A 22,441-nucleotide genomic window follows, 5' to 3' on the forward strand; every position below is an offset into this window, starting at 1 on the left:
TATGCCTTCACTCTTCCAAGCTTCTCCTGCAACAAACACATGGAAGTGCAAAAAAAGATTTTGGCTTGAGCACATGCTCAAACATGGTCTATTTGTTTGCACCACACACTTCTAATTTTTTTTAAAATGCAACATTTGCAATAGGTAATAAAAATCTATAAATCCCTGCTTCCAAACTCAGAGAGCCCTCAAAACAAAAGCATTCTTTGGTACAAACAAACCTAACACAACTGATATCCTAAATTTTGCAAGATGTGATCAAAAGTACAGTAGAATACTGTGATGTTAATAAGTCCTTATAAAACATAAGAATCTATTTAAATCAAACACACACAGACCGATAAAAGTAGCCAATTTTATTCAAATACCATTAGCTCTAACACATAATTACTTTTCTCAGAAAGGTTACATATTTATGTGCTTTTTAGTCAAATAAACAGATTTGTCCCCAATGTAGAAGTCTTTCAATAGAATCCAGAGTCCTGAGTAGCCCAGTTAGGTGCCTAAAAAATGAATAAAGATCAGAAGAAATTACTATATTACCCAATACTTACTGAAATTTGTAACACATTAATTTTAACAGTTCTAATACTGTATATGGACATGAAGTGAGAATGTTGTTAATGTGTTAATGGGGAGGGAAGTAAAACCAGATGATCTTGCCAACTTTCTCATTTACACTGGTTCTACTTAAACCTGTAAAGGACTTAATTACATTTCTAGAATTTCACAAAATGGGTTTTATAGTCAGGGTTTTGCACAATTCTTCCTCCATGTTCCAATCTTAAACACCATTCATTCTCCTTTCAATACCACATATACATCTACACTACTTTAGAGTACAATTCTCTTGGAAAAAGTATTATAACTACTTTTATAAGTGTCAAACTTCATAATCTGCCCTTTCCTGGTGGTGAAGGAGACCATTTAAAAGGAAGCAGAGCAGCAAATGACAGAAACAGTTATGCAACAAAATAAAGTAATGATGAAGAGAAAAGCTAAAAGAAAGCAAGGACCACTGTCTAATTCTCACCATGACAAACTAAGTCTTTTGCAATGTAATTCCTAGTATTAGAACTAGGAGTAGGTATATCTGGTCAATTCAGGCATAGATTAAGAATTATACTTAGATTTATCTCTCATAAAAAAAAAGACAGAAAGAATTCAGAAAAACATAACTTATACCGACCTCAGATCTACCACTCTGGTTCAGTTTCTTCTCAATGTTCATAGCCAACATTTGACTACGAAAGGACAGGCTTTTGGTCTTTTCAATCACCTGTTGATAAGGTGAGACTGCATTGTTGCCCATGACTACATGGCCCTAAAACCCAGCAAAGATAGAACAAATTTAAAACAATTGCTCAGCATGCAAGGATCTTGAATGTTATACTCTGCTTTCAGAACTTTCACAGATCATCTTACAGACAAGAGCAAAACATAATAAATGAAATCCACTACAGTTTATCCAGGAACAGAACGTTTTGATTTCTATTGTTTTTCTTTGCTCATGAAGTAAAAGAAATTTAATGAAAAACTCAACAAATTCACTTGGATCCATCTGGCTTTGAACTGAAAGACAGCAGGTTTAGATTAGACTACTATGAGGGTGGAACGGGTTGCCCAGAAAAACTGTGGGTGCTGCATCCCTGGAAGTACTCAAGGGCAGGCAGGATGAGGCTCTGAGCAATCTGGTATAGTGGGAGGTGTCCCTGCAGGGGGTTGTAACCAGACTGTCTTTAAGGTCCTTCAACAAAAACCATTCCATGATTCTGTGTACAGTCTTACCAGCTTTGAATCCAATTTGGCATCCAATCGTGCATTGCGAATCAGATTGACAATCCATCTTTCCGCTTCTTCAGGAGTCATGTTCAGTTTATCTGCCAACATACTAAAACATAACCAACGTATTAAATGCCAAAATAGAATCTCTCTGATGTTGGTAAACATAATGAGGGACTACAGAATTCAAGTAAAACCAATACAAAATATGGCACAGTCCAGGATTCAATAAACACTGCATAGTTGGGAAGCTTACTTTCACTTGACTGAAATGACTTTAAAAATTACATATATGCTCTCCTGCACATCTCCCACCCCCACTGCAAATAAGAAATTCATATCCCAAAGCATATACTTACTCATTCTGAACTACACCATATTGCTTTAAAATCTTGACCTGCACGATTTTCCTATGTTCCTATTAAGCCTTATCTACACAAACATTCTTGGAAAAATTGTCATTATAAGTAATTTCACTATTAACATAAAACCACCACCACTATTATTAAAAAAAAAGCTCGGATTTGCTTTTATCCTCATTTAAATGAAATCAGCAGTCAAAAAAATGTTTCACAAGAAAACATCACTCGAAAGTTCAGGAACAAGGCCCATGAGACAGAGCTTGGTACAGAAGATATGACAGATACGCTATGCTAAAACCTGCAATTTCAAGGAAGGAAGGTGGGGGAGAGCAGAGAAAGGAAAATTCTTAATCAAGCAAGCACTCTTGTCCAGGAATAATTCCTCCTAATAGTGTTTCCTGTGGCTTTCCAGCTAACTCCTTTAGCTTCCTGCTGGCAGTTGGCTCACGCAGGGCATTTGTAACGCTCACTCTTCCATCAGCTTTCAGGCCAAGGTAACAAACATGAGGTAAGGGCTACTGGCAGGACTAAAAAGCCAGCTGGTTATGCTGAGTTGCACAAGAGGTCAGTTTCTCACCATTTTACAGAATCTTGCCTAAACATCTTTTTCTCCACCTGAAAAAGTGATTTGCTTCTTGATGATTATTTTAAATTTTAGTATTAAACAACTGACATTATCAGGTAGCAACTATATTTTAGTGAATAAAGAACAACTCTATTAATAAACCTAGAACTTCATTGCATGTTTGACATGAGATGACTTTCCTCCAGCACTTGTGGCAAGTAGATTCCCTGTTAAGAGTCTCCTTGTGGCCTACACTGAAGCAGCCAGGACCACCCAAAGTGCATGGATGTACACCATAGAGGTATTTTCCTGGTAAGGTAACACACATGGCCAAAAAAGTATTCTCCATCCTTCCAGAGCAAATGCACAGAAGATGTGTCCTGATTACAATTCTGTAACAAACACTACTACTCTCCTATCACAGTCAGAACACGTATTTAGAACTCTCAAGATATAAAATGCAGCTTAGCCTGATACAAGTTTGACAGTTGAAGTAAACAGTGACACACTTAGATTTACAAATACATATTAACACCATTAATTAATGAAAGGATGCAACCAGTTGTATTATAAGTTACCACTGTTTATAAAGATTCCTGTTATAGTTCAATAAAAATTAAGTCAATTATAATTAAATACTATTAAAATTTAAATAATGGTTAACCATTTTGAGTTACAGTTCATTTCAAATGGCAGTTTTGCCAAAACAGTTGCAAAAATAATTTTTTAAATCATATCTGTCCTCCAGTTTTATAAGGAATTCACTTATTTGGGTCATGCTAGGGCTACTGTTATTTAAGTTTTCATTTACTTAAAAGGCAAGCTTACTGAATTCTCCACATGTTCATATATGAAGAAGCCCATCTTATATAAAGCTTTCTTGTGTGTGCAGTACAAAAGAAAAATGACGCATATTCACTCTCAAATTAAATACAGGCATATCAAACTAACTAAAACAGAATTAGCTTCATCTATCACTCCCTATTAAACATATTTCAAACAGCAAACCAACCACGGGGTGATTTAGGACGTGTAAACATTAAATTACAACTGATAAAGTAACTATCTCCTTTGGAAAAATGTCAGCTACCTAGCAGATCTAAGTAGATAAAAAATTAAACAGGCATTTATTTTTATTTAGTATAAGGAATAGCAAATTTCCCACTGTTTTCAAATTCATTCTAAATAGCTAAGCAGTACTCATCAAGCACTGTGTTACAACCATCTAGTTTTTCCATCCAGGATTATCAGTGAAAATCACTTGGGAACAAAGAAATGCAAGAACTATGTCTCAGACAAACATTCTTTTCAACTGGCTAATTTCTTCAAAAGCAGCTCTGAAATACACTTAGGAATACTTACGTACCTAATTTAATCAGCCCAAATATGATTGTTACAGCTGCAAAGAAATTTAAGGCTGATATCCATCATTAACAGCACAATGACCTACTGAGAAGCACCTCATTACTGACGACTGACTCCATGTGCAATTAACGTAGGAGTATGTAGTTGAAATATCCATGTCATTCTGACATAAATGTCTCCACTCCAAATCTATCACTAGCCTCAGAAAACACTATAATGCTTATAAAGAAAGGACCAGGCTACCAATATTTAGGAATCACTCACACATAACAAGGACAGCCAACTACAGTATTTTTTATCATACTTAAAGTTGAAATATCACACACAGCACAAAAAAATATGAACTATTACTATAAGTAATAAAATCCTTTTTTTTTTAATTAAAAAATAAATAAATGGCAATCACCTACCACAAAATTTGATAAAGCTTGCTACTTTTGCCTTAATGAAACACTGGTATGTTGCCCACAGTTTATCAATATCTTTTGATACAAGACTTGAAAAATTCTTAACATACACATTGTGGAGTCTTTGCTCATTGACTGGAGTCATGTAAGAGGAGATTTCTTAGAAAGACATCTAGTCTCTAGTTAAAAGAGCTTAAACACCTAGTTTCATTGAAAACTTGTGCTTGAATGTGTGCATTATTCATACAGCTAAAAAGAATTTGTAAGAAAGAGCAAGACACTATTGGGCTTTATATTCCCCAGAAACTCATCCTTAGGAGCGTTATATGTACTGGGGTTCTTTTTCCAAGTACTTGTTCACACCCCCTTTATGCCCAAGCATGCAGTACTCTGCTTAAAGTGATTTTAGACGAAGCATTAGCCCTCTTATAAAAACAAATATTAAGTATGGAAAAGCTCTGCTCACAACATGTGAGCATTTACTATTAGGACTATATGCTTAAACCCAATACACCACAGCTGACCAAAATACTCAAATTCACTGTCTCCCTTTTACATCAAAGCCATTGACTATTTTAAGCTGATAGAAAGGTTAAAAAAAATATTTTCCAAAGGCATTGAAGACAACCATGTCACCCAGCGACTAAAGATTAGAAGTAATAAGAATCAGTCCTTTTTCTAACTATACCTATCCATTAAAAAAGCAATCCCTCCAAGAAGTTTGCAGTTTTAAGACAATTTTCTCTCAAATCCTTTCCCTTGAAATCAGGTGGTATTAAATCCTTTCCTCAGAGGACTAGATGAACACATTTGCCCTGGACATAAGGTAGTAACAAGACTCCATTGAACTTGATCAATTCAACAGCCTTCATTTCTGCTGTCTCAAGGACCTCTGCACTGCTCTCCATCAGTGAGATTTTTATAGCATTCAGAGTTTTTCACTTCACTTTTTCCTTTTTAATTTAAGGGTGTGGGAATATGGGAAATGTGGGCAAAGGCCAAGTGGAAATAGATCTCAAGCATACATAATATCTTCCCATTTTTTTAAAATATATATACAAGAGGCATCAGAGTTGATTAATTTGAAAAGTTTGCATTTATAAAATAAATCTGAATAAATAATATTTGCTAAGAACAATTCTTACAGCTGAATCGATTTGTGCCACAGGGAATAAAATCCATTGTTTTCTATTTAATTAATGAAAAAAGCAATGTGATTTAATAAATTTCAAAGAACATACCTATAAGACAAACATGGGTATCTGTACCACCAAATAAAAAGAAATTTAAGCAATTACTGTATGTGCAGTTTGTATTTACTTAATATTAACACTCTAGTTCACAATGTAGAATTGAGGTCCAAATGAAGTCAGCAGGACTTTGGTGACACTGGGTATGAAAGTTCCCATTAAATCCAGTAGAGATCCCACTTTAAACCATCGTAGTTTTAGCTTGAAAGTACTGCTTGTTTGGGAGGGAGTTGGCTAGGGGTGGTAGAGAGAGATTGTTTTGAAGTTAAACACAATAAATTAAACTCTGAAATATAATTGTAATTCAAGTACATCACATCAGAGTTCTAAAACTAGAAAGAATACTATCCAAATGAGATTTCAGTTAGGATTTTACCTGACAACTGAATACCTCCTCAAGCCTGCCCTGTCTGTCAACCTGCCCCCCATGAGTGATTCTCTGAGCTGAGGAATGAAGACATTCTCTTACCCAATGCTGATGCACTGATGGATGCGACAGAAGGTCTCAAATATAAAGAGACGGGCGTTCTCAATGAAGTCCTCCAGGCAGGCCACCAAGAAGAAATCATTCACAAGCACCTGCAAGTGTAACCAGAAAGGGAACATGAGAGAAAACATGAGTAGAAATATACTGGCAGATACTGCCAATAACTAAGAGCAGCCCACAGTATACCTAGAAACATTATTGCCATGTTTGAAGATGTGGTGAAAAAGCTGTAGATTAGCAATACTTCTCACTGTTTCATTGTTCAGCATCTTACTAAATTTAAATTGCAAACAACCATGATCACTGAGGTCTGACTCAAGAAGAGAGTAGGGCTGTAACACGACTGAAGGTCAAACTCTACTGCTGTCCTATCTACTGAAGATCCTTTCAATATAAAATTTGACTCCCCACTCATCTTTCACAACAAAAGGCAAATCTAAGCTTTTCTTCAAGCATTTGTCAAACTTTAATGGAAAACCTGGAGCTCAGCCAAATGCATGATTATCTATTTGCTTCTCCATCTAGAACTTCTAAAATATAACATTATTATAACATTAAACCTAGATCCTTAACAGTAAGTCACATTTAAGTGTTACAAAATGAGTTGTCAAAAAACCCAACACCACCCAACCACAAATTAAAGCTGATCAGAAAACACTGGCAATGGAATCCAACACCATTTTAAACAAATTAGCAGCCCACTGTGAATTTTAGAGGTCTTTACTTAAAAGAAAAGGAGTCTTATAAATATTTTAAGTCTTACTGTTTCACATTCTCTCAGCTTCTTCTGTGCTCCATCAAAATCAAAGTTAACATACAAGCATTCCACAAACTCTGTGATAGGGTCCCTGTATGTGTAGGACTCCTGTCAAAAAAAAAAAAGAAAAAAAATTAGGAACAATATTAGAAATCAAGGCCCTGTGGTCTCTCAAGTATTCCTTATAGTCTTAGAAAAAAAATAAAAATTAATAGTGGAAACAAGTTCACATATCACCTTAAAAAAAAGCTGAACTTCCTAACTCCTCTTATAAAAATTACAGAAATGTGCTTCCTCCCAGTAATCTGGTTAAACAACCAGAAGTGCAGTTTCACCTTCAGCATTTAATGCTGCAATCTTTGGGTTAGGAAAGAGTCAAGAGACCAGAGCTGTCTCTGTATCAAGCCTCCAAATTTCATAAAATATGATAGAACAGTCTTCCTAAATCCTGATTTCAAAGATGACTCCAACACCAAATCCTTCATACTTTAAACTGAATGGTTATTGGATTTTCATGGACAACACAGCTAAAAAAATTGCTACTTTCTATACACAAACTACTTCAATTTATTTTGGCATTACAGAAGTTACTCAACTTTCTCAGTAACCAGGCAGAGACAACACTACATCTATATAAAATTGTGTAAATTCAGATGTAATAAACATCCCCTTGAGTGTTTCTAATGCAGATTTTAAGACACCTTAAATCAATATGTATCAATACCTGCTTTAGCATACAGTAAGATCAACAGATAAAGGGAATTTGTAAGAGAGATATTTTTCTTTATGGATCAAAGTTATTTTTTTTCCTTCCCCAAAGAACTGTATTTACAATCATATTACTTAGGTTTAAAATTCAGTTTTATACGTGTTTTTCACATCACAATTACACTTGCAAAATAGTCTTAGAATGAGCTTCTCAATTTCAATAAGCAACAAACTTCTTACCTATCAGTTCAATACCTCCAGAGATGTTGCAAGTATAAACAACCTTTTACTGCTACTAGAGCAGCATCACATAAATTTGAAACCTATAAAACCTCTACCACATCATCATTTAGTATCATAAGTCATATACAGAGTAGGAGTGTACTAAGAAATCTGATAGGTGATTTCAAAACCAAAGCCCAAGTTGGTATTTTTAAAAGGAGTATCCTAATGGTGTGCAAAATTAAACAAAAGCAAGAAGTTGTAACGTCACTTACTTTTAGAAATTCATATTGTATTAGAAGCTCAATGTTGCAATCAGATTTTAGATAAAGATAAAAGATGAGTCATAACACCACTGATTTATTGCTTATGCTACTTTTTGTGAACACTAATGCTTAAAAACAGATTAAGCTGTGGTTAAAATTTGATCTTTGCATTGACTGCTTTGCACAGATAATTTCCCAAATACTTGAAAAGTAGTTATAATTGATTGGTAGCCTATAATAACTGTATTGTCACATTTACATACATATACACAGATACAATGCTTATTACTCAAACCATGACCAAGTGTTTGAAGTGCATTGGTTTGTATACAAGTGGCTTGATGATTTCAGATAAAAATCTGGGCCATAACACCATTGATTGCTATCAAGCAACCCTTTTATTGCTCTTCTCTCTATCTCCATTCTCATGTGACTGTGACAACAGAACCATTTTCAAGAGAATGTAGGTGAACTCAAATCAACACACACAATTCAGTGGTTTTGAAATATAAGAAAGAACCCTTATTCATACAACAACTTATTGTACAGATAGTTGGAAAAGATGAACCAGATCCAAAGCCATTTCACATCTCACTGAATTTTCAGCATTTAGTAACAGAGAAAGTAAGAACTCTACTGCATGTATGTGTACATACAGTGCTCATATATACAAAAGGAGAAAAAATATTCCATCCTCCCCCTGACTGACACACATTTTACTTCAGTAAAAACTTTCACTGACAAAAACAAGTACCAAAATATCTCAAATCTCAACCCAGGTATATTACCAGAAGAAAGTTATCATGAAGTCTCCTTAGAAAAGGGGCAAAAAATACCACACCATCAGTCCTTACCTGCTGAATAACCTTGACTAGATCTTTCAGCACTTGCCTACGTTTACGAACATCCTTATTTGTTATCACTGCAGTAGTCAGATATCTGAGGATATGTGGGCACATTGTCTGAATTGCATTGAGATATCTAGAAAGAAAAAACACAAGATTCAGAACTCAAGGGTATGCTCATGTTTGCTGATGACCCTAAAATGGGAGGAGCTGTTCCTCAAAGGCAGAGAGGCCCTGCAGAGAGATCTGACAAAGAAATCAGAGGGCTGGACAAACACCAGCTGTATTAACAAGGGCAAGTGTCAGATTCTACATCTGGAACAGGGCAACACTGGATCTATGCACAGACTGGGGAATGAGAGGCTGGAGAGCAGAAAAGGGATCTTGGGGGTCCTGGTCAACAAGTTGAATGAGTCACAGTGTCCTGGCAGGCAGGAGGGCCAGCTGTGTCTTGGTGGACATCACAGCCAGAATCACCAGCTGGGCAAGGGAGGGCACTGCCCCGCTCTGCTCTGCAGCACTTCGGTATCAGGTGCAGTTTTGGGTGCCACAGTGTAAGAAAGGTATTGAGCAATCAGAGAGCATCCAAAGGAGAGCAACATACACTGCTAAATCTACACATAAGTCAATCCTCTCACAAATAGATACAGTGTTTCAAATTTCATTTTTAGTCTGTGATTTCCCTCAAGAATCCTTTTTAATAGCTTTTTACAAAATCAGAGTAGAACTATACCTTACTCTGCAGCCCTAAGCCCAGCAAGCTTGCATATTCATCATTGGCCCCCAATTTGATTTAAAGACCCCCAAATAGTACAACACAACTTACTGTGGCTGATAGAGAAAAAGGTCAATGATGTTGTCTCTCCCTTTAGGATGATTAAAAAACACAAACAAAGACCAGTGGATGAGCCATGTCCTTTGCTGAAGAGACTGCAGTGGAGAGCTGACAGACTAGGAAAACATAACATTGGTTCAAGTCAAACACAACAAAAAGTTTACTTGAATACTAACACATGGAAATCTGTAATTGCTCAAAACTTTGCTATTTTGCATCAGCTCTTTTTAACTGTCATCACTCGCAGGCTGAGTTTGACTTCCAGCTTTTTTGTCACCTCAATGATAGTCTACTGAAAGTTGTAAGCAAGATAAATTTTCCAAAATTAACCTCCAAACTGTTTCCTAAAATTTGCATTTTTTTAATGGCAAGAGCAGAGATTTTAGCTCTCCAAGACCACCATACTAACCTAAGTTATTTCCCTTCTTAATTCTGAATTTTGTTTCTTGTATTCCCTCTTCAGCTGTGATCTGAGTAACTACTTGTCTTTTTCACCTTTTCTGTTCTACTTCCTTTCTAAATCTGTGCAAGATTTTTTTTGTCATAGACCCTCAGACAATGATGAATCTCTATAATCACTTTCAGTCAAAAAAAGAGAAATGTAATTACCTTCATTTAAACGTGCTGATAATGGACAAACATTATCAGGAGGGTTCAGGCTCCAAGTACCCATATTAGCTCCAAATTTCAACAGCACTTTAAACAGACTGCAAAACAACCCACTGAGGATGAACTGATAGGCTAGTAATCCTCATTCCAAAGAGCACATCAAACTGCTTTGAATCTATCCTAAAAAACTCTTGGGGGCCTAATGAACAAATCAAACTGTCTATTATAACCACACAGAATCATAATGACAAATTATAGAAGAAAATTCGTTAAAACTAACTATCTGTCACATAAAGAAAGACTAGGGGACAGAAAAACACTGGTTTATCAAGATTCTTATTCATGAGAATAAAACTTTCACATTTCTGATATGGCCAGTGAAGCTCCACAAGCAAAGAAGAAGACTGAGAGGTCCCTAATCTCATCAGTTGCTCTGAATTAGTACTGCAGCCCCACTCTCCCTGAAGTTCCTCTGAACTCAAGAGAGTTTTGTCAAGATAGCTGAATTAGCTGAAAACTGTTTCCAGATACAAGCTGTCTTGTGTTTTCTGTCAAAAGCACTGTCTTCATGAGATACCATGGTTTATTTACATACATTTTATTCTTTCCAGAAATTGAGTAGTACAAGTATCTGAAATTTAGGCAGCAATTTCACACAACAATATCTTGCCCTAAAACACATCCTTAAGATTTGTTTACTGGAAATGTATTTGAAAATATAGATGAGAAAGTGTTAAGAGGCAAGAAATTTGAAAAAGAATGTTTCATTATTTCTTCATGAGCATCCTTTGGCTCTCCCACTGCCAATAAGAAAGTATCAAATGAAAAGGTGGTAACCTACTCCTAAACAAGACTGCAATTGATTTATAATAAAACTTGAGTACTGGCATCTCTAACCTCTCACCTTGCTAATATGTCCAAGACTTTACTTACATTGTTATCTATTGTCTCCTTTAGTCTTGTGAGATCTTCCATGGCAGCATCCCAATTCTGCATCAGGATTTCAGATGCCAGTTTTCCCCAGAGAGAACTCAAAGCATTTCTGTCTGTTGCTGGAACCTATGTTCAACAACAGCAATAAAGTCACGCTCTTAGTATTTTGTTAAAAAATTATTATTTACTTTTAAAATTACAAAGGATATTTTCTGGCAGTATTTTTCATTTACAAGATATCAATTTTGCATAGTCCTAACTCTCCAAATTAAGTGTGGGGGGTTTTTTTGGGTTGGTTTTTGTTTTTTCCAGAAAAAGAGTTTAGGCACAGAAAAACAAAACAGTAGTAAAATTTCCTAAGCAGGAGCTAGGAAATCCTGTCAAAGTAAGACAAAGATCCATGCTGCTGCAGTTGAAGTTAAAAAAAGAAAAAAAGTGGCTGAGCACCAGATGACACATTGGTTCCAAATTCATTTTGGATTTTCTTTTTTTGTTCTTACATACAAACATGCATCTAAACTAGTAAAACAAGGTTATTACAAGGCAGGTTCCTGAAGAATTCGTAACAGTAGGTAACCACCTTCAAAAAGCTAGCATTCCAAACTCTCCCTGCTATAATGCCTTGCCCAGAAGTGTCCTTGTTACAGAAATGTTCAGTGGAACTGCAACTTTGCAGCAGTGAAACTGTTTCCTGGAAGGGCAGCCCTAAGGTCAAGCTGTTAGTTTTACCCAGGAATGAGTTGCACCGTGTCATTCACACTGTCAAATTCTGTTCTCAGACTGGTTACAATAGTTCTTTCACAGACTATGTTTCATCACACATGGCTTTTAAACAAATCTTCTCCCATCAGAATTAGTAACAAAAGCCTTATATTAAGCTATTATCAGCACAAAATCAGTACTTCATATTTTGAGGTTACTCGACATACAAGAACATAATGTTATGCCCAGAAAAATGACAAAGAATTAAGGACAGTCACCCACAAACCTACATATGTAACTTTCATTTCCCTTCTTGGCATATAAAAGGAACCTATAACACTGAAAGTCAGCTTTAGCATCAAAATTTATACTAATAATTCAACTCATTTGTACTTGAGGCCCTTTGTCTGGTTAAAGATACATTTTCCAATTTTTCTTCTTTAATTACAGTGAATTACAGAAATTTTTGTGGTTTACTCTAGCAGTATTTCAGAGAGTTAAGATTACTTTTAGATGAGAATAGAAACTAGCAAGGAAAAAGCATCAAGGTATGAACCACTACATGTTTTCAGCAATCACTGCACAAATCTCTGAGATACTGACTCACAAACTGTGTATCTTCCAGGCAATACAGGTGCCAGTTCAGTAAATACTGAGTTGAGAAGGTTCACATGCTCTGTGCTGGTTCCAAATCACTTAATTAGAGGTAGCTATTCACAATAACTGCTTTTAGGTACTGCAGCTGCTCCAGCTACATTATCTGGATTTTCAAGTAGTTACCTTAAATTTCCATTTGTTAGTAAAGCAGCACATTCACTGACCACCAACAATAAATTTACTGTGCTGAGGTTCTTACAAGACATCAAATCTTTATTCTCAAAATTCACTCCCACCAGTAACAAATGATATGAATTACAACAAGATGAAAAGAGTTGCTTCAGAGACGATGGATCTGGTTCTACATTTATCATCTGAGCTGTCTACATTTCATAGGGAGATGACTTATACTCCTAAATCCATCACAGAATTCAAGAGAGGACAGATGAGCGTTCAGATAAGAAGCTGGCAGTTCACCATTACCACCAATTACATTCAATCCACCTGCAAGCTTTTCACTGCTGTTGACTACATCAGTGCACAAAATCAAATATTCTTAAAAACAAGTATTCATTTAATTGCATTCTATAACTAAATGTTACAAGACATACAAATGTAAAGAACAATTCTGAGTTCTACTTGAAAATAACAGAACTGCTGAGCAATAGTGATGATTATTAACCATAACTGTAAACTTTGGCATACAGTAATTGCCTCAAAAAGCTATGAAGTATTATATGCTAAGAATGAATATGGACATTTTACTGGTTTCAGTATTTCATTGAAAATAAGACCAAACAAACAAACCAAAAAAATAAACCCCAAACCAACAACCAATCAAAACTTACCAGAACCCTAAAGAAGTAGAGATATTCTGCAGCTCCTGAGTAGTTACCACACTCATACTGGAATTTTGCATACCTGTAGAGTGTATCTAGGTACTCCTGCCTAAACTGAAAAGGAATACAATAAAACCTTTTATTCATTAGGGAAAAAAAGACACAATGTCCCAAGTCAATTTTAATAGTAGAATAAGATTTGAAATCTGTAGCTTTGCAAAAGACATTGTATATAGGAAAAGATAATAGAAAACTATTATATAGTATAATCCGTGCCATGGAATGAAAGTCTATACCAATACTGGAAAAAGGTGAAATCTTGCATTACAAAGTAAAGCACACCTAAGTTACACAGGTGTAGACAGCATTAAGTTTCAGCTTTTTTGTTTGTTTGTGAAAAACTAAAAGCTCAAAGCCTTAAATATGTTAGTACTAGGAATTCTAGCTGTTAGCTCCACTGACAGGGTACAGGACACAATGCTAGGCCACACTTGGTGAAAATACTGCCAGCTGTGAGGGAGGTTGGGTGGACACAGAGCTGAATTCCAGCAGCTCCAGCACTTACCCCATGCTTCTCTGCTAAATAGTCAAACAGCATGCGCCCATCTCTATAATAAAAGGATAGAAAGCACTGTTTGTACAAAATAAACTGAGTGCCACCATGCAACACTACACACTGCAACACAATTTTAAAGGTAAAACAAAAAAAAAAAAAAGAGCATGAATTTAAATTAACATTCCTCCACTTGTTCAAAAGCAGCTGCAGTCATCTATTACTGTCATGTAATTTCAAAAATCTTAAAATTATTCTAATTGTAAGTAATGAATGCCACCTGCAACAATAACTACAGTTAGGAAAGAGTGGAAAGTTGTTTTAAATTTGATAACATCCTTAGTTTTCAGTATGAAACTTAAATTCTGAATTAGAGCTCTTCCCACTCTCATGTTCCAATTTCAGAGGAATTACTCTAGACAACCTTGATTTTAACAAGAGATGGGAAAAATACCAAAGACTAAAGTTAGTAAAAGTAGAAACAAAGCTTATCCTACTGTTAGCACTGAGACAGACAGGGTCACAAGAATATCTCTACCACAACGAGCATGAGCAAAACACAGAACCATAAAAAATAATCATACTAGTAAGTTCCAAACATCAATGATCAGGTGACCACTTCCCTGAAGATTGTTTTTTATTTAACATTAATACTAAAAGAACAAGCTGTATTACCTAAATCAAAGATAAATTTAAGCCTCCAGGAGGCAAGCTGTAAATTCCCTGGGACAAGGATACTGTATACAAGGAGTATCTTCCCATTTACTCTGAAATCAACTGACTGCAAAAATGTGAGTCTGTTTAATTAGAACTTATGGTACAAGATTCTACAGGGAAATGGCAAATTGCCAAGTGAGCCAAGAATGACAATCCTCAGTTTTACCGCTGAAAGCAATTAACTGATCTCATGGATTTGTTCCAGTAAAACATACTTTAAGGATGAGGAATACTGACTATAACTCTGTAATTTTAAAGTCAAGCGCCTCCAACTTGCTTAGAGGAGTGAAATGTTTTGGCTTATTCTTGAAAGATCTTCTACCTGCAAAATCTCCTCTACACATTATTTCCCAGAGCTGGATATTCCAAACAGTACCATCACGGATCAAAAGTAACAATCTAAAGTCCCCATAATGTGCAGCTATCTGAATTTGATACAGCTTCAAAATCACCAGCACAAATTCCCAAAAGAATCAAAACTTCTTTCTACTATCTACAGCAGACTACTCAGGTCTAGACAGAGAGGACACATTTCAGCCCAATTCTACCAATTACTCTCTAACCCCAATAACCTGGATTAGAACCAAGACTGAGCCAATAACCAAAACCAAAACTTCTGAGCTGTGAAGTTTCCAAATATTTTACAAAGACAAATCACATACCAGCTCTAAAACAAAACTTGTTGCAGATGAGCAGTAGGGCTAATATTCTATAACATTATGCAAGTTATATTCCATGCACTTATTGACTCTTGCTCCCAAACAAGGGATTTCCAATTTGAAGTACATTCTATTGACCAACTTCTGTAATCAGAAGTCAGCAACAGAGCACATTTCCCACAAAACACTAGTATTTTAGTAACATTTTCTAGGCCAATTATTATTAAAAAACTGGCTAAAGGTGAAGCAAGAAATGGACAAGACCTCTATATGTTCAATTAGATTTGAACAGTTGTGGGGGAAGACTTCTCTGTAAGACAAGCTCGATTGCCACAGTAACTGGTACTTTCACTTTCAAAGGTAGACCTCCAAAAGCAAGCGACTCCTGGCTTTGCATAATCATGAATCATAAACAAATGCAATTTCTTTTCTTTGTGTAATTATCTGACATGAACATCCATCCTGAAATCAGATTAAAAGGCAGCTTAAACAATGTTTTTAAGAAATTGTTTAACTATGTTCCGGTGGTACCAGGATAGAAAATAAACTTCTCCTGGCCTGCTGCAAAGCTAATAGATTTCATGATTCCTTCTGACATCTTGTTTTCTGGGTGCATTGAGACAATACACTGTACCTCACCATTCCTGCACCAACCAAGGTCTAAATTAATCTATAACAAATTCTAAAAACAATGCAAAGAGTGGAAAAAAGACCAAAGGCAAGAAAAAAAGTATTATAGTGTATATTTGAAACAGAGTAAATTCTAATCAAACTCCTGTCCCTTGAGGGACCATATTCTTCAAGGGTTTTGTTGGCAAACAATGGTATATTCAGAGAGAGGATTTCTGCAGACTAGAAATAAGAGTTTGTACATTAAATACTTTTCTAAGAAATTCCAGAAGTAATGGTCCAGCCTTCTGTATCAGTGGATGCATAAAGCTTGCCAACAGTAAACCCAAGCACAGGCTTCACTTTCAAATTCATGTTAAGCCACAGGTTCTCTCTCTGATACAGTATGGCCTATTTAAAATTTTAGGGCAGGTAAGGCTGGAAGAGGAGATCCAGTTTGTCAGACACATTGACAACAGCAGTAACCATGATTCCTGTATAAAGGAGACAAGGAATAATTCGTGCCAAACCAATACCTGCCCACCTTTCTGCTGAAGGTGCAGTTACTCCTCAGTGACCACAGCTGAGCTCTTTCCTGCAGAGCCCAATTCAAGCTTAACCATGTGAAACTGATAGACCTTAGATACAACGTGCAGACAAACTCATTCTACTTTAATTACTCCCCCAAGAAAATTTAAAAGAAATTGCATGCATCTTAAAAAAACTATTATGAGCACTGCCTTACACCAACAAGTTGGAACAGTTTGGGGGTGGAGCAAGTGAACAGGAAAAGAACAGAACAACCTAAACAAATACATGCTCTGAGGCTGAAGGGATGCCCATCCACCAGCCCTCCCAGAGTAATACAACACTCCATAATCTTTTCTGGAAGGCAGAAAAGAAAACATGAACTGTTTCAGCCTGTATTTTCCCTCAAAAAACCCTAAACCTGATCAAACCCAAACAAAAAAGTGCCTGTGATTGGACTGCACTGCATGATGGCTGTCACTTGTACCAAGTTGATTCACAAAGATTAAAAACAACAGGTGTCTTTTGCACAATAAGGAAAAGCACTGAGAACAGCAAACTGCGTCCAGCAATTTCAATTATCTGACCACAAGCACTACCTTAAATACTGTATGAAAATAAAAATGTCTTTCTTGCAGATACTACACAGAAAGCATTCCTAGCAGCAACACTTGAGAGGTACCAACAAGCCATCCTGACAAATTATGACAGAAATTACCTAGTGGACTGCATTTGCCTCGTAGTCTCTGGATCCTCAAACATCTTGACAATAGGTTCTGTTTCAGCTTGAAGCTGCTTCAGCTGTGCAACAACAGTTGTTCTTTTCTCACGCAAAGCTGAACACACAAACAAAAAGACTTTAATATAATGCTTTAAGATTTTCATGGACCAACCTGTAATTACATGGCGCTGACATTTGAACACATCCCAATTCCTACCTCACCTGTCCTCTGAGTTAAGTGTCAAACCCTGCTGTGTGTAACCATCCTGTAACTTAGTAAAAACTTCAAACATGTATGGAGGCCACCAGAGAGCAGGTACAGCTGGAGTAGAGTCTGCATTAGACAAAGTATCTTCAGGCTTCCAAGGGAGAAACAACCTTTAACTAAATTCACTTATTCCAAATAAACTTGCAAAAAAGTTAACAGTCCAATGATACCATGAAGACTGATTTTCTTCTGACTGATGATCAGATTCTGAAAGAGCATTTAGAGCATACTTAACTAACAACTGACAGGAAAAATTTGAAGCAGCTCAACCTGCAAAATTATGATTTTGAATACTCTGTGCTTCATGGAAACATTAAGCCCTTTATGAAAAATTGTTAGGAAATTCAACTAGGAGTTTTAGGGTGATTATTTTACACAGACCCCACATTCCTCACCAAGTGCTAGCAATGCAATAAAATGAAGACTTAAACAAAATTCAGAAAAGTGCACATGTTCAAACAAAAATAAGGAAAAATCGCCCTGGCTATGTGACCCAAGAAACACATGGGACCAGAGAAGCCAAGTCTAAATCCCAGGAGATAAATGCAGGAAACTGTGGAAGTGAAGCACACACCAGAACACTCAATGCCACGGTGAACAGTCGATATTTCTTTCATGATTTGAGTACACAGGTATTTGGACAGGACATCCAAGGTGGATATAACACCATAATGGTGACCCAACCTACATATAAGAACAACTTGCCTGACAGGAAATGTTCCAATAAGGAGAAATTATCTCCACCTTCAGTTGACTCTTGAGATTATAAAAGAGGAAGTGGAGACAGATGAAAGAAAAACATTCAGTTGACTTACTAAGGACATGAAAATGTTTTCCTGCGACATCTCCTGGGTGTGTAATTGTAAGTTGATCTCATGGAAGACAAGACAAAAGCAACTATAAATTGTGCAGGGACATTTCTAATTATAACTGTGTAAGTGAAGTTAGTTTTGAGTACTTTAAACAGTGAAACCTTAAAAAAGGATAGTGTGAACTTGTAATGACACCAGTGACTCCACAACTAAGAACCACCTGTCCATACACACGTTCTGATAAGAGCTGATACAAGAAGGGGACACCAGAGAGATCTCAGAAGTTCAGGCCTTTGCATAGGAAGCTCTGCAAGCAAGCACCCTGAACAATGGACTCTGTGTGAAGGACTCTGCTTATGTTAAGAACAAACAAAACAACCAAAACCTGCCAAATTATTGATGTAAAATCTTAAGAGATGTAGTACTTTTCCTACTCTGTTCAAACAAGTGTGGAAATTGCTGGTCCTTAATGAAGGCAGAGCAAATTCATTAACTTTCGTGCAGCTGTGACCTTATGAAGTTATACTCTAAGGCAATCTGCTTAAATAATTGGCTATAATCAGAATTCTGAAGACATTTGGAGTGGTTACTTTGTTGAAGTCTGCTAGAATTGCTATTTCTTGTGTTGTTTACTTCTTCAGTATTTTACTCCTTAATTATTACTGATAACAATAATATTCAACAGTTTAAAAAGGCTGAAGCAGAGAAAGAAACAGGAATACCTATTCAGCTTTGACATTTTTTTCATAGCCTTGATACAGCCTGACTTTTTTAATCAGCAGAACTGCTAAGTAACCTGAAGGTGAAGCTTTATTACAAGTGTTCCTTAGATTGCAGAAGTGAAGCCCCCTGGTTCTCATTACATGTTACAAATCCCCTGTGTCAGAGCACACATGCCCATAACAACACCTAATGCTAATAACCCTATTAATGGTCCATAACCCTATCAGTTCTCCTCTTCCAGAGAGGCCAGTGGCCATCCCTGCAGCTTCAAGAGCCTGAAAAGAGCAAGACCCAGAGGAAGAAGTCAACAGCACCCAAGTCTCTCTCCTCCTAAGATGCAGGCAAAATAGACTGGAGTCCCAGGAGATAAGAAAAAAAGTGAGGAATTCCCCAACATTTAAAAAATGGAGAAACAGGAAGCCAGTGGATATTGAAAGACTAGGTCAGGAAGAAACAAACAAAAACACCTAACCCATTAAAAAAAGAACTGGGAAAAAAAACCTCCATAAAATGAAGATGCCCATGAAGGATGGAAATTGGACAAAGCTAAGTAATCTAATTTTCTCCCCATTCCCAAATGCTCCTCAAGATGATAGAAATTTAAGCAGTAAACAGAGAAGTTATCAAAACCATGGATAATATAGTAAGAGATCACATTCATTATAATCTTAAATTTATTTTCTTCTAGAGAAGCAGCAATTTTTATATTGACATAACTGAGGAAAAAACACATTTTCAAAAAAAACTTTCTCTCTCCAAAGTCTAAAACTCAGCCACAATGGAATCAATGGAATTATTTACAATGCAACTCTAGTCTTAATATACTGGATGCTTTAAAGAAAAAATCACCAAATAACACCAAATCCTTGTGCAAGTGTTTAATTTGATGGTTGAAAAGCTACTGCAAGTCAATTATGCTACACCTTTAAATTACTAAATCAGCACTGAAATACTTCAGAGGTCACCCAAAGGTTAAGTTCCTGACAGACCAACAACCCCAGACTTCCCAGGATTAGGGCATTCTATTTATCTCAGTACTGCACATCCTTTTGATAATGCTGAAGTCAAACAGTACTCCAGTTTTTGGATGCAACAAGGAATTTCCACTAGTTGTTTATTATTTTAGACAGGAAGTTTGCAAAACAAGTTTTACATATAAAGAAGCAGCTTACCATGAGGGATTTCATCGGAATAAAGGTTTTTGTACACATCCATAGCAAAATCCACCATGTTGGTATCACTAAGGAGATCCAGTTTTCCTTGAAGCAGCTCTTTTTCATTGTATATCTGAAATAGGAATTATTAACAGATTCATTTGAATAGGGTTGAAGAGCTTCATTTACATATTATTTTTATGGCACAGTTTATGGACTTCCACACAACTGAATTGTTTTAAATATCAAATCTCACAACTCTGTCATTAAGAGTACTTATAAAAGCTCTCTTCACTTTCAGTCTTGACAAAATACCAAATATTTCCTGCTATCTACAAATGCAGGTACTTCAAAAGCTAAATAGGAGTCAAGTAACATTAGTTTCTTAACAAGAACAATAATTCTTATTGCAGAATTACATACATATTTTAAAAAATAACAAAACCTTAATCATACTTTTCTTTCAAAGTACTGAATACTTTCCACAAAATAAAATGCTGAAATGAGTGAGGACTAGTTAAATAACTTAAAAGTGGATTTCAGAAGAGATGCACGAGATTAAACTCACAATTTATCTGAAGTGCAGACCAACCTGAACTATGCTAGGTCTACAGCATAAGAACAAATTTAGAGTAGCTATGTAATTGGATAGTGTACTTTTAAAGTTTTCAAATTTTTTTTTAGAGTTCATACGCCATAATTTAACAGTGAGTTGCAAACTGCTCTTAGGTGTTGAAGATGTAGGCGAGGGCCAAGTGCAGTGCATCCCTCAAAACACATCTGCACAGGAGCTGAATTACAACTCACCACACACCATTTGGGGACACCTCAGAATCTGTACGAGTTTAATTCAGCTCTGAACACTGTGTTGTTAAAAATTAATACTACAAAACTGACTGTTTAATTAACCTTCTGACATAAAAATGCCAATGTAAAAATGCCCCCAAGATGACATTGAGGCATTAAGCAAACTCCACATGCAGGGCACGACAGCTGGTCAGGGCAAGCTGTCTCAATGAACGACTGGTTGGTTCATCAGTTCCCTTCTGAAGGCCAAAATAAGACCTACTTTAAATTCCAAGCTTACACAGCTTTACGTGTCTCGCTTCCATTTTAAAAGTTTAGAGTGATGAGAGTTTAGCCTAAAGCATCTGAAGCACTCGCCTGAAATATCTCCAGCATTACCAGGCTCTTTGTATAGCAACATAACTTAAAAATACGCATAAAACAAAGGAGGGATAACTCTAGAAGGGACTTATATTTGTTCCCAATATAATTTCGCGATGACATGGGTTTTAAATTAAAACTGATTAGTATCGCTGGCGTACCCGCACAGACCGCCCCGAGCCCGAGAACCGCGGGGCCACCGAGGGTGTCCCCCCACGCTGTGGGACCGAGAACTGCGGCTGCAAAGGAGGACTTCGAGCCCTTTCTCCGAATATCCCTGAGGGAAAGACGCTACACCAAATCCAAGGAAGCAGAAAGAGCAGGAATTGTGCGCTGCCTCCCAGGCGAGGGGCCGAGGCGCGACCGAGGAGCGGCTCCCCCCGGCCTCCCCTCGGCTCTGCCCCTGTCCCATGTGCAATACTGTCCCTGGACAGCCCCACACGCTTCACCCGAACTCAGGCGGCACGGGAGCCCCGAGCTCCGCCCTACGGAGGCTCCGAATCCCCCACGGGCCGCGCTCGGCCCACGCAGAGCCCGGGCCCACGGGAGGGAGCCCCGGCCGCAGCGCGCCCAGGCCCGGGGAGGCACCGGCGGCTGGCAGCAGGGCCTGCCGCCTTCCCGTTCCCGCAGCCGGCTCCCAACCCTTCGGAAAGACACGCACCTCCTTGACGGAGAGGAATTCCAGCAGCGGGAAGACCAGGTGCCGGTCCAAGAAGTGAGCGATGCGGGTGGTCAGGTCGTACTCCGCCATCTTGGCCCCGGGAAAGAGGGCCGGCAGGGGCGCGGCGCGGCTGTTCTGCGCTCTGCGCCTGCGCGGCCCCGCCTCCAGCGCCAGGACCCGCGCCTGCGCACTGCGGCCCGCGGGGGATCAGTCGGGGCTGGGAATGGCCCCGGTGAGGGGCAGGGATGGAGGTGGTAGCTGAGTCCTTTCCCTGCCCTGCCTTCTCTTCTCCTGCTTTGCCTTCCCTTCTCCCCCGCTCCGTCGGGCACCAGGCGGCT

The 22,441-nt window shown here is 37.5% G+C and overlaps 1 protein-coding gene across 1 annotated transcript; it reads right to left on the reverse strand.

Moving 5' to 3' along the window:
- Window positions 1-341: 341 nt before the first annotated feature.
- EIF3E (eukaryotic translation initiation factor 3 subunit E) lies at window positions 342-22,235 on the reverse strand. The gene is made up of 13 exons (XM_083862042.1): window positions 22,104-22,235; window positions 20,294-20,408; window positions 17,316-17,433; window positions 14,097-14,139; window positions 13,541-13,645; window positions 11,394-11,519; window positions 9,843-9,967; window positions 9,026-9,152; window positions 6,982-7,083; window positions 6,201-6,310; window positions 1,789-1,891; window positions 1,190-1,324; window positions 342-503 (listed from the first exon to the last, which is right to left on the reverse strand). Exons 1-13 carry the CDS (start codon window positions 22,191-22,193, stop codon window positions 465-467), a joined length of 1,338 nt encoding a protein of 445 aa, XP_083718168.1. The 5' UTR covers window positions 22,194-22,235; the 3' UTR covers window positions 342-464.
- Between the last annotated feature and the right edge of the window lie 206 nt (window positions 22,236-22,441).

This window comes from Zosterops lateralis, assembly GCF_965231275.1.
Source record: "Zosterops lateralis genome assembly, chromosome: 1".
Lineage (NCBI taxonomy): Eukaryota > Metazoa > Chordata > Aves > Passeriformes > Zosteropidae > Zosterops > Zosterops lateralis.